The sequence below is a fragment of the Leptonychotes weddellii genome, chromosome 4 (genome assembly GCF_054177405.1).
Source record: "Leptonychotes weddellii isolate Sample4059 chromosome 4, ASM5417740v2, whole genome shotgun sequence".
Lineage (NCBI taxonomy): Eukaryota > Metazoa > Chordata > Mammalia > Carnivora > Phocidae > Leptonychotes > Leptonychotes weddellii.
In genome coordinates, this window is record NC_138372.1 from 109,164,989 (window position 1) to 109,178,353 (window position 13,365).

General features: G+C 40.6%; 2 protein-coding genes across 2 annotated transcripts in view; both read right to left on the minus strand.

The window, feature by feature from the left end:
- Positions 1-6,203, minus strand: part of GGH (gamma-glutamyl hydrolase) — a 21,747-nt gene extending 15,544 nt beyond the window's left edge. The window contains exons 1-2 of the mRNA XM_006734243.3: positions 5,983-6,203; positions 2,737-2,851 (exon numbers count right to left, since the gene is read on the minus strand). Coding sequence (XP_006734306.1) covers positions 2,737-2,851; positions 5,983-6,091 — 224 coding nt within the window. The 5' untranslated portion in view covers positions 6,092-6,203. The remainder of the gene's footprint in view (positions 1-2,736; positions 2,852-5,982) is intronic.
- A 2,198-nt stretch (positions 6,204-8,401) lies between these two features.
- The window catches only part of TTPA (alpha tocopherol transfer protein), a 32,044-nt gene continuing 27,080 nt past the window's right edge, over positions 8,402-13,365 (minus strand). Inside the window, exon 6 of the transcript XR_014144201.1 lies at positions 8,402-8,789. The gene's annotated coding sequence lies outside the window, so the exon portion shown is untranslated. The remainder of the gene's footprint in view (positions 8,790-13,365) is intronic.

Below are 13,365 nucleotides of genomic sequence, written 5' to 3' on the forward strand. Positions count from 1 at the left end.
GAGCCCGATGCAGGGCTCGATCCCAGGACCCTGGTATCATGACCTGAGCCGAAGGCAGACGCTTAACGACTGAGCCACCCAGGCGCCCCAATAAATAAAATTTTTGAAAAAGAAGAAATTCATAATACTTCCCCTCCCAGCAGAGAGCTATAAAGCAGTGGGTGATACTGCAGTGGTGCTTACCATTATCTTAGATGGAGGATGAATGGACAAGTGGCCCTGACTTGGGAAGTGACAGGGAGATTCAAATATAAGTCCACATTCCCAGTATTCTGCCAGTCTCATCTCCCCAGACTGGGTCAATAAAAAGGGAACCAAACAGTCAGGACCCAGAATCTTCCCCATGGATATTTAAACCAGGACAATCATCACCAGAATGGATTTAGATCACTCAGCTACATTCCAGGGACTTCTCTACCAGCTAGCCATGTAGGCTGGTTTCAGTCATTTCATTAATTCTAAATAAATGGCTCCCATGTTGTCCATGACTGAACTTTTAGACCCTGCTAATCATTCTTAAAGGGCTTAATTGTTGGGGGGTGGGGGGGATGAAGTGTCATGAACTCCAATGCCCCAGAGACCGGACAGGGAAGACAGGCCAGATCACATTCTCTGAATACAGATATTATTTGCATGTTGTCAGACTTTCTAGAAACCAAAGACCTTCTCAATAGGGTATGAAATAGTTTACTCTCTCTTTAACTAAAAGAAAACAGGTTAGGCCTGGTGATGATGGCGGATGACACAGTTTCAGCAGCATGAAAAGGAATAACAGGCATTGTTGCCAATGGTGGGCACTTGCTTCATTTAAAGTCAGCCCCAGATGATTCTCTTGAACAACAACAACTAAAAGGCCAGAAATTCAGACTTTTATTAAGTCTTCTGATTTGTAAATGTTTAAAACTGTTTTAAAATGCTGTGTGAACAAAACACATTTTTAAACCAAGAACAGCCCGTGTCACATGCTCCTCTCAGGAGGAGGATGCCCCGTGGGTTCCACTAGCCCACAGTGGGGATTTATGATAATCTCAGGGCACCAGGCAGGAGAGGACAGGAGACCAAAAACAAACTTCCTTACCTATTCCAGAATTTTGCCTAGGTCTCCCATCCTCCTCCTTTTCCCTTCTAAACCATGGAAGTTGGCTCCCAGCATCCAAAATTCAGAAATAAATTCAACATTATCAGTGGGGTCACTTTACTCCATTCTGTTTTAGGTCATCCTTTAGAGGTTACTCTGGGAATTTAGCTGCCATGTATTACATTGTTTTTGTAGGATTATATGATTCTAATTCCAAACAATATACCTTAAAATGAACTTTGGGAACCCAAGCTAGAAATTAACTTCCATGCTGACAGTCACATTTTCAGTGACTCCGTCATAAATATCAGCATTCTGCTGCTAGTCATTAGGTTTCAAAACTTTCTCAGTTTCAAAACTTCCCCAGTTTCAAAACTTCCCAAGTTTCAAAACTTGCCCAGTTTCAAAACTTGTCATTCTTGACTTTTCCTCCCTATGTCCTTTCATTCTATTAGTCATTAAATCTTGCTGATACTTTTAGAGAACATTTACCCATCGATCCTACAAGTAAGCCAAGCTCTCATCACTTCACACTTAGCCTACCTCAAGTCTGTGAACTGGTCTACCGGCCTGTGTCTCTCCCATGTCCCATCCAGGCTATCAGCACTAATGTCCTAAAAGAACGCTTGCAGAAAAAGCTCCCATGATCAAAACTTTGAAACGCTGTTCTGAAAACTTGAAAACCTCCTCAGCTCTAAAACTCTGGTGTTATCTGAGTTCCAAATAAGGTTTCATTTGAAAAATTAGATTTGCTACAAAAAAAATGAAAGACGAATGTCAAAAGCGAATGGGGTAGAGATAGTTAAATGTAAAAGATTAAGCAAGAAGGTGATCCTTATGAAGCTAAACATAAAGCCATTTTGTGGTATAATTCTCTCAGTTGTAATGTTTGCATTTTGATTATCACTGTTTTATTTGAACAGTACCTTTCTTCGTTATACCTTTTTAATGTGGAATTAATTACATAAAGCACACAATTGTGTTTTGTGTGTGAAATCACTTATGATGGAATAGATAGGAGAGCTGGAAGATTCTAAAATATGCTAATTTGGGGTGAAAAGATATTATAAATACTTATAAGGTTTTGTTTGTTAAAAAATTCAATTCTTTCCCAATCAAAATATGACATGTCATTTTAGTCTTAATAGGCCATTACATCACAAAAAGTAATGTAGCTCCTTTAAGACTGCAATTCTTGTAATTTATATTGAAGCAACACTGCTGTGTTAGTCATTTACAAATTTTTAAAGTAGAGTGTGAAGGTATTTTAAAAGTCATCTTCTAAAAATCTCTTTCATTCCGTAAGTGTTCCCTTATCCTAATATTATGGAATAAAGCTGGTTAATTTATCGATTCTTTTACTCCATTATTTTCCAAATGTCTGATGAATACCACCTTTTCTGGGGTATAGGAAACTACCATTTCATTCTTTACCTAATATGTTTGACAGACCTCTAATAGCATTGTAAATACAGACAGCTTCATACTTTAAACAATTTAATGGCTCTAAGCATTAGATTTGGCAAAAAAATCAGGAGCAATGTTACCACATTTAAATGATGCAATCATAGCAAAGGAAACATTAATTTTTGAGATAAAAAAATTATTTGAGAAAAAACAGTTTTTATTTATACAGTGTAAAAAATATTGGATCATACCTTACTGGTACAACTCTTGCACCTGCAGACTCCAGATATTTTACATAGGATGCAGCAATATAGTATTTTCCCAGGCTTCTCATGTCCTTATTACGGCACTCTTGCATTAATACTCCTGAATTACAAAGGAAGGAAGGAAGGAAGGAAAGAAAAAAGAAAGAAAGAAAAATAGTTTTAATTTCAAGCAATTTCCTTTTTTTCTTACTCAGAAACTGAAACAAATCACAGTAAAAATACCACTACTTTGGGGCGCCTGGGTGGCTCAGTCGGTTAAGTGTCTGCGTTCGGCTCAGGTCATGATCCCAGGGTCCTGGGTTCAAGTCCCGCATTGGGCTCCTTGCTCAGTGGTGAGCCTGCTTCTCCCTCTGCCTGCAGCGCCCCCTGCTTGTGCTCTCTCTCTCTGACAAATAAATAAAATCTTAAAAATTAAAAAAAAAAAAATACCACTACTTTACTTGTTTCACTCACAGAATTAAATACAAAGCTTCTTCTGTAAGTACTTCCACAGACTTTGGGAAAAAACAGTGGAGGCTGCTCTGAGTTTTAAGTAGCCTCCTCTCTCTCACCTCATCAAGGAGACCAAATAAGCCCCAAAGCAGGTTTACAATAGCACCAGCCTCCTTCACACAACCTAGAATCAATCTCACATTCTTAAGCTAGAAGGAGGCCTCTCCTCTCCCACACACTCAAAGACACATTGTTTCCTTGACAATAGAGCAAAAGAGTGGAAAATATCTTCAATCTACATCTCTCCAACATCAGCAACATAATCTAAGCAACCAACATCCTGCCTCCTTCCCTTCAGACTATTACAATAGCTTCTTAAAAGGTCTATATCCTTTCTTAAACAATCCTCAACAACTCCAACCAGTTCTCCACATGGAAAGAAATCTGATCATATCACCATGCATTCATTCATTCACTTCTTCATTCAGTATGTTCCTGAATCATAATATATATAAGGCACTGAACTAGGTGCTGGAGACACATGAGCGAACAAAACAAAAATCCCTCCTTTATGGGCTTTAATCCTAGTATGTGGGAGGGAGAGAAGAGAGGATGAATAATTAACAAGATAAAAAGTTAAAATATAAAGTCTGATGGCTGGTGGTAAACGCTAAAGAAAAAAAGTAAAGCAGAGTAAGAAGGCCTGTTTTTGAGAGGGGGAGGAGTTGGTCCCATCCATCCAGGGGAAGAAAGTCTCTTAAATATGATGGCCAGGCAAGTCCTCCCTGAGAAGGTAGAACATGACATTTGAGAGCCAGGACTTCAGAGAGATGAGGAAGTAAACCATATGCAAGTATCTGGAAGAAGAGGGATCCAGGGGTGGAGGAACAGCAAGTGCAAAGGCCCTCAGTCACGTGTGTGCCTATCACATCTCAAGGAGTCCATATGACTAGAGCTCATGTAAGCAACGGGAGAAAACAATAGGAAATGAGATCAGAGATAACAAATCCACAGGGGGCATCTCCTTGTTTAAGTACCTCAATGGGTTCCTAAACTTTTGTAAACTCTACAAGACCCTGTGTGCTCTGCCCCACCTACCTCTCAGGCTACCTCTTATCACTGAAACCTCAGCCCCAGCACAGTCTGGCACCCAATATACATCCAAACATGTCTGTCTGGAGAATACACCTGTGCCAGTTTCATTCGCTGCTTCACCATTTGGAACACTTCATTGTCTCCGTAGGCCACCTGACAGGAAGAGCTGTCTATACTTCTCTATTTCCAGCTTGTCACAAAAATTGGCATTGTCAGGCACTCAGTTAACACATGCCAAATGCCAAAATTTGTTAAGTCAGTCGGCCTTCACCGAGGAAAATGAAATGTGGTAGAGAAAGAATGAGGGAGTGTCACAGGAAATGGGGAATGGACTGGTACAAGGCAGGCAAGGGGAGGGGCCACAAAAAAGGGTTTGGGACATGTGAACATAAGTACCAGAAAGGAGAAAAGTATATTAGAATAGGTACGTTCCACCAACTTCTCCCCCACCCTGCCCCTTTACCCACCTACTCACTTTTTCCATCTGTGGACAGGAAAAGCTCAACCTGTAAGTCCCTTAAAATGGGACCAAAATTCCACCCATACTTTAAGGCCACCTCACAACTTTTGAGGTTTCCTTGTCTGTGAATCCTCTGCACATCCTAATTCAATGCCTTGAACATACTAGGTGCTTAGTTAACTATTTGTCTTAAGTGATGTGACTGAAAGCACACTCCTTTTTCTGTAATTGACCCCAGACGACCACTGTTTCCAGGAAAGGGAAAAGAATCCCCCCACCTCTTTTTCCCCTTTTCCCTCCTCTCTATACTCACAATTCCCAACACACTACCTAGAATTTTATTTTGAGTTAATTCTCCTTGGAGAACCTAACCACCATTTTAAATAGCTATGAAATAAGGCATTCCAAGTTCCAAATATTGATACAGAACCCATTTGAAAACCAGGCACTAGCAATATATATGAAAAAAAATACTCATTTACTTACTATTTAGTTACAGAATATGATGTTCCCCTTCCCAGAAGGTAAAAGAGTTTGAATGGCATAATACTACCTCTAAAATAAAGCCAATCTTAATCGTTTGACATAAATTGCTTCTGGCAAATTTTAATTCTAGGCTGATTGACTTCTCCTGGGTAGCCTTCCCCCCTTCCCTGTCTCGAATGTCTATTCTGGCAATGCAAACTGATTTTACTCTTTAAAACACAAATTTGTTGGAAACGAAAAATTACATGCTTCGCTTTAACACCAGTAGAACTGACGTTAGGGTTATACTAGCCACTGCGGCCCTCCGGTGCAGCATCCAAAGTATACCATAATTTCTTGATTATCTGGTCAATTCGATTTTTATAGGGATAATGCAAAGATAAGGCATATCTTAAAATATGCCCTCACTCCCTGAAATTTTAATAAACATATGTATGTACAGAGTTTGGTGAGTTAGTAGAAATTCCTAGCTATGTACAAAAAAAAAAACAATCCGCAGGATTCGTTCCGGCGCACCCTCCTCCCTTTCAACTTCAAGAGCCGAATGAATTTGAGGAAACCACCAGGCATTAGCTCTATTTCGGCACGATCGAAACGGTGTCTTGGCTCGGCTCTTACTCGCTACAAATGAAGGCACACATCGTAACCCTGGACTCGGGTACCTCCAAGGCGGGACGCAGCAGCTGGAACCCAGCAGCGGGAAGCGTCCAGGACGGACACCTGGCCGCAGGCCCGCGGCTCCCACCCAGCCTTCTTACCGATGATGGGCTTCTTGGAAGTGGAGGCGCGAGAAGCGCACAGCCCGGGGCTCGCCGCCCCGCACAGGACCAAGCCCAGCACACACAGCAGGCGCTCCAGTCTCGCCATCGTGCTCGCCGCCTCCCGCTGCCTTTCAAAGGCACAGCTGGCAGGTCACCGAGGCCGGCTGCAGCGGCGGCGGCGGCGGCGGCGGCGGCGGCGGCGTGGGCGGTCTCCCGGCCGCACAGGGGCTACAGGCGAGGGCGGTGCCCCACCGCGGGGGCCTATGGGAAATGCAGTTCCGGCGCGCGCAGCGGTCGCAGGGCGGGAGCGGCCGGTTCTGGGGACGCAGTCGCCCCTCTTGCCTCATCGCTCGGCCCTCACTCTGCCCACCCGCGAGCCCGCGACCGCTGCTTCTGCCCGGTGGCCCGTGAGGAGAAGACCGGAAACTTCTGGGTGGGCCTGGGGTGGGCGGAATCTTCCCTTTCAACTGTGCCATGGAGGTGACCTTCAGTCACCCGTAACGGAGCACAGGCTCTCGGAGGGGAACCCCTGGGTCCCGGCCTGACCGAATCTTGTAACCAGGCAGCAAGCGGGGCCCCTGAGAGATTCGAGAAGTCGCCTGAGAACTTTGTGCCAACTGTAGCTCCCGCCCGAAAGGCCGGACCGTGTCATTAAGAATGCTGACAGCCAAGTTGGGCATTCCAACGTTCCGTGGAAGGACAGACAGTGACTTCAGAGGTAATTTCTACATCCTGCTATTTGTTTTCAGGGTCGAGGCAGCTGGAGGAAACGAAGGGAAGAGGGAAGGACGATGGATGTGCACGCGTTCCCGGGTGCGCGGCCTCGCCTCCGAAGTGGCTCAAGGAGGGGCCAACTCCTGGCATCCCCTGCAGAGGGGCACGTCCCCTTTACTGTTAGCCTCAACCACAGACTTGCCTGTCCTACACACAGGGGCAGAAATGATACTTTGGTTCCTGGGCGTTAGAACTATTTTGAGGGTTCTGTTTAAAAATTTTAGAAAAGCTTTAGAATCACTAGGCATATTTTGGTGGGAAGGTAGAAAAAAAAAAAGAAACCTTTTTCCTTCTGTGTGGAAACCTAGCTGTATAGATAGGGCTTGTACTAGGTGGAAGTGCCCACCTACAAGGGCCAAATTAAATTAAGAATAAAATTCTTTGACAAATATCAGAAGTCTGTTCAATCAGTGCTAATTATTGAGGATGCAAAGGTGAATTGGACAATGTGTTTTTTAGAAGTTTATAATTTAGGAAGGAGAAAAGACAGGAAGAGGACATGACTTATGGAGAGAGCAAGAATAGAGTTTTGGTATTCAAGAAGAGTGACTGCAATAAGTAGTCTGGTTTGACAAGAAAATAATGCTACTGTGGAAGGGCGTGGTGAGAGAGAAGCCCAAAGGATGTGATTAAAGATACTAGGAAAGGCCTTAAGTACTCAGCTGGTTCTGAGCATAATTGAACAGAGGAAGAGCCTTGGTAAATATGAATTTGTGGTGTTGGAGCAGGTATCTATCTGCAGACAAAAAATCATGACCTGCCATTTTACACAAAAATAAACTCCGTTTAAATAAAGATGTAAATGTGAAAAACAAAATATACTCCAATAAGAAAATATAGTAGTACATGTTCATGACACTGGGGGTCAGAAGGATTTTATAAAACATTGTATAAAAAGATACAGATGTTAATGGAGAAAAATAATAGATTTGACAGTGCTGTAGCTTTGAAACATCTGTATAACTTTAAGAAAATTAAAGATAAGGCACAAACTTGGAAAATATGTTTACAAAATATAGAATTTAAAAGTTTATTTCTAAAATATACAAAGGACTCAATAAAGGACAACATCCGAAAAGAAAACTAGGGAAAGAATATGAAAAGACAAACCAAACCTTCAATAGCCATCAGGGCAATGTAAATTAAGATAATACGTCACATCCATCAGATTGACGAAAATGTAAACCTTGAAAATAATAAAGTGTGTAGAAAATGAGAATTCTTTAACGCTGCTAGTAGAATTGTAAATTATTACAACCATTATTGAAAGCAGTTAGAGAATATCTGGTAAAGGTGAAGATGCACATATTCTGGGGGCACCTGGGTGGCTCAGTCGGTTAAGCGGCTGCCTTCAGCTCGGGTCATGATCTTGGGGTCCTAGAATTGACCCCCGAGCCCTGTGTCTGGCTCCCTACTCACCTGAGGGCCTGCTTCTCCCTCTCCCTCTGCCGCTTTCTCTCCCCTACCCTCCGCCCTGCTCCTGCTCTCTCTCTCAAATAAATAAATAAAATCTTTTAAAAAATGCACATATTCTATAAACCAGCACTTTTCAGACATACTACATATATACCCTAGAGAAATGCTTGGATGTGTGAATAAAGAAATAGACATAAGTATGTTCTTTGTTAACATTTTTTTGATAATAGTGAAATATTAAATGCAATGTAAATGACGTATAAGAGAATGGGTAATAAATTGAAGAATTAGTAGACTATTAGAAAGCATGAAAATGAATGAATTGGAGCTGCTTATGAACAAAGATAAATTTGTATTAATAAGAGATAACAGGGTCTTGAGGATAATGTCAACCACCTGAACCAAAAACTCTCCACACATTTTCAAAAAAACATTATGTACAAGCAGTGCAAATATAATTACGTGTGATTCAGGCCTTTAGCAATATCAGGAGACAGAGGATACCACAAACATTCAGTTATCAGAAAATTGATAGTACCAAATTTTAAAACGCATCCTCCACTGCTGCAAGACATCTAGACGCTGAGAGTGGGAGAGGCAGGGCTTCAGAGAATCTTTGAAAAAGAAAAAAGGGAGTGGATGATTAAACAAAGCATAGGCAAAATCAAACCTTGAAAGAAAATGTCAAATGTTAAGTGCCAACATACTGAACATAGCCTGGGTCTTGGTAAGTTATAGCAAGAAGGAACTTGAAAGTAAGAGACCAGAAGTGGAAGCTTCAGAAAGCATTACTTTTGAAGAAGAATCAGCTACACTGACAAGTGGGTAGTGTCCCTTAAAGACATGGCAATGGAGGGAAAGAAAGAAGGGGAAAAATTAAGGATTCCACAGAAACAGAAGAAATAAGTCATGCCAGCCACCCTACCTCACCCCTACATACATAAAACTGCCACCACAAAAACATTATCTCTTAAAGGAATTATACTTCACTATACTGACACAATAAAATACTTTTCAAGTAGAAAATTGTCCACAGAAGTCTTATTTAAAAAAAAAAATCAGGCCAACACAATGTAAAACTATTCTGAGGTGAAACAAAAAAGATAAGTTGTAACATTTCACCTAAAGAAAATTTTCCCTCAAAACAACAAAGCTGTAAGACCAAGCTCCAAACTAAAGTATTCTCAAACAAGCATTAGATAAATGTGTATATGTGTATGTAGCAAGTCTAGTTCACAACCTGAGAAAAGAAGTGGACAAAAACAGGAAGGAATGCCTCAAGAGTTGATCTAATCAGGAAAAATTTGAAGGAAAAGACAAAACCATCTCACAAGTGAAGAATAAATTACCACTGTCTGTCTAAGGCAGAAAAGATTCAAGTAGAATTTTAATAAACATCGGTGAAGAAAAGGAGGAAACAACCAACGGAATGAAAAAGTAAAACAGTTCTGAGAAAAAGTGCTTAAAATGGAAGGCAAAGAAGATTCAACATATGTATTATTGGAGTCCTGGAAGAAGAAGAAAACAAAGCAATGGAACAAAAGCAGTATTTATCACTATAATCCAAGAGACTTTCTGTAAGTAAGAGAAAAATGGTAAAATCAACCTGAAATGACCGACTCTGAGACTTACCCTAGTAAAACCATTGGACATTAAGGAAAAAGGAGAAATTATGAAGGCCACTGAGCAAAATAACCAGTTTACTTATGTGGGTAAGAATATTAGGATGACCTCACACTTTTCAAGAGCAACATAAAAGTCAAGGCAATAATGGAGCATCATTTTAAGAAAACATAAATTCTTAGATTTCTGTATGCAGCTGAAGTATGAGGACTATAGAAACACATAACTGTTCTCACACACCTTTCCTGGAAAACAATCTAGAAGATGAATTTCATCTAAAGAGAAGATGACTTGGAAAATATATCAAAATAACTGATGGTGAGCATTTAATATATTTCATTATAGTACTAATACTAAAATAAGAGTAAGGACATGGGTCAAAGAGTAGAATATAAACATCTATTCTGCCCAGTAGGAAGAATGCAAGTTAAAAAATGAGAGGAAAGGAGAGAGAGGAAGGGAAAACTAAAATAAAATCACCTTGTATAGGTATTTGTGGGAGTCAAAACGTGCCATTTAAAACTCACCAACCGAACAGAAAAAGTTAAGAATAAGAACAAAGGGCATGATAAAAGTTGTATAATTAATTATACCTATGCACGTAGATATAAGGCAATGGATCCTAGCTGGAAAAGAGAAAGCAGTGGAGTTTTTTGTAGTTACATAGGCTGGCAAAAAAAAAAAAAAAATTGGAAAATATAAAGTACATGGTTAGATTTTCCCTTGGGACATGTGCTGAATTCTGGGATGGTACCAGAAACTGAGGAAGGCTGAATAGGAAGGGCAAAATGAAACATTCACTTGTCTTGCAGAGCTTTGGAAACAAAGTTCCATTAGAAGGAGGAAGCCTTCAGCAAACCCACAATAGATGCTTCAGGGCATTTACCATATTTTTAACCTGCAAAAGATGGGTACTAAGTTTAAAATCTGCCAAAGGTAGAATTTTCAAGGCTGAGAAAAAAAAGAGTATGCAGAGTATCAATCAAAAGCCCAAGAGGACCAGGGCACTTGGGTGGCTCAGTCGGTTGAGAATTCACTCTTGATTTTGGCTCAGATCCTGATCTCAAGGTCCTGAGACAGAGCCCCGCATTGGGCTCCATGCTGAGTGTGGAGCCTGCTTAGGATTCTCTCTCTCTCCCTCTCCCTCTACCCCTCCCTCCGCTCTCATGCGCTCACTCTCTCTCTCAAAAATTAATTAATAAGCCCAAGAGGAACAATCGTGAAGAATGGGGATGAACCAGAGATAGACTGAATCTTACTAAATTAGCAACCCAGTATAAGACCTGATTGGATTGACTAGCCTTTCACTCTATCTGACAAAAGGAAGGAAGAATCATTGCTAATGGAAGATACTATCCGGAGCCTCTACAGTTAAATGCAATGTCCAACATACAATAAAATATTTTTTAAAATGTGAAGAAGCAGAAATAAGTAATAGTAATATAAAAAGAAAAGTAAAATCAAAGACCCATAGATGATCCTGATATTGCAATTAGAAGACAAGGCTTTTATTTTAAATAAAATGATTAATTTTAAATAAAATGGAGAAAAATATGGGCAAAATGGATGAGAAGTTTTCAGCAGAGAATTGGAATCTATAAAAAAGAATTTTAAATTCTCTTTATTTTGCCTAAAGAATGTCTCCTTGTTTTATTTTGTTTTAAGGATTTTATTTATTTATTTGACATAAAGAGAGCTCACAAGCAGGGAGAGTGGGAGAGGGAGAAGCAGGCTCCCCTCTGAGCAGGGAGCCCGACACAGGGCTCGATCCCAGGACCCCAGGATCACGACCTGAGCCGAAGGCAGACACCTAACCAACTGAGGCACCCAGGTGCCCCTCCTTGTTTTGTATAACAATTTTAACTGCAAGACATAACATCATCAGAGGGTCCTGTTTTATTAGTATGTGTGTTCCTAAGACTGTAAGCACTGTAAGTTATCTAACAAAAACAGCTAAACAAAAGCCTTAGTAACTTTAATACAGTATAATGCAAAGCAAAAATCAAAAGTGGGCACCTAGAGTAAAACACATTGAATTTTTCTTCAAAATCAGGGAGATAGCAAAACAGAAATCACCACTGGAATGTCAAAGAATAAAACAGACCACTAGAGCTAACACACAAACAAAACACAAGCAAAACTGATACCTGTCCTTCCCACTGTACTGGCATGTATGTATTTATTTTTTTCCCCCCACTGTATTTGTATTTAGATGTGGTAAGTAAAATCTCCAAAATGACCTTTTTCCTTAAGGACCATTTGAAACGATAAAGTTTATTATTAGTAACATGTTTTTCTTAAATATTTATAATAGCATTATCCCATCTAACTGGGCCTAGGATATATTTTTTTCCACCTTCAAAAGGGACAAACCTCTGTTCACTTCTAAGTATAGATGTATTAGGTAACTGGATATTCTACCCTAATTTTACATCAACTATTTACAAAATATAATTCACGTCTGAGTTTCTCAAGCCAGTTTTTACTTAATAGTGAGAGCAGGTTCTTGCCACTGGCCGCTTTTACATTCTTTATTGCCTCTAGAGAAAATCACCACCAACAATATTTGACTACACATATTTGTGGGCCACTTGTTAGAAGTACCACTGTCACTAAAGCAGAGTCCTAGGTGCTGCTCATCTAAATGCTATAACATATAGGTCTCCAGTCATCAACTTCCTGCAGATCACTCATGACTTAATCTATCAGCAGAAGGGTGTCTGGCTGCTCCCTGGAATTTGCCTAGCCTTTTCTAAACTACCCTGTTTTAACACTTCCCCTCCTCTGCTCTGGTCTTCATACACCTTGACATCCAGAAGTGTAGTGGTAGTATGGAAAGAAATACTCCAGCATTCATCCTTGGATAGGACTGGGAAGTAGCAAAAAGCAGTCTCATTACAACTGCACTGGTCTCTTTAGTCCAAAGAGTGTTTGAAGAGATCTCAGATGGCTCATCTCTTCAAAGGGGAGAGCAATCCCCTTAGTGAAGCCCCACTAAGGAACTCAACAGGCCACTAGAGGAGGAAGAGGAGGAGGGGATACCTGGATAAAGTTAGGAGTATTATCAGTGTGACATACATCCAGAAGTTGAATCAAGTCACTCCTTAGGCATATATTTACTTTTAGTGAAACCAGGAAGTTCAGTAGAACAGGATATACATCTCTGGGGGCAGGCAATGGCTCATTAATCACAAAAGGAAGGGCTTTTCTCTAGTGTCTTCCTAGGTAGGGCTCTACTTACTGAAAACAGGACCCAAAGACTTAGAACCACCAACCAGAGGAACAACTATAGCCTTCTTCAGCTAAATCTTGTTCTAGCGAGGTCTTGGTTTACAGGAGGGTAGAGGGAAGCTCATAGGAACAAACCTCAAGAGTTTTCTTTTATGATCCTACTGGGAAGGAGAAATAAACCATCCTAGAGCTTAGTAAGATGAGAGCATCAGAGTGACCAGGATTTGGCTACAGAGTCTCTACTCTCTCTCTCTTATGGATGTGTATAGGAATGTTTGAAACCAAGTGTTTGTTAACTAAGGTAAAGAAGAGGCATTTCTTTGCAAGTCCTTTGAC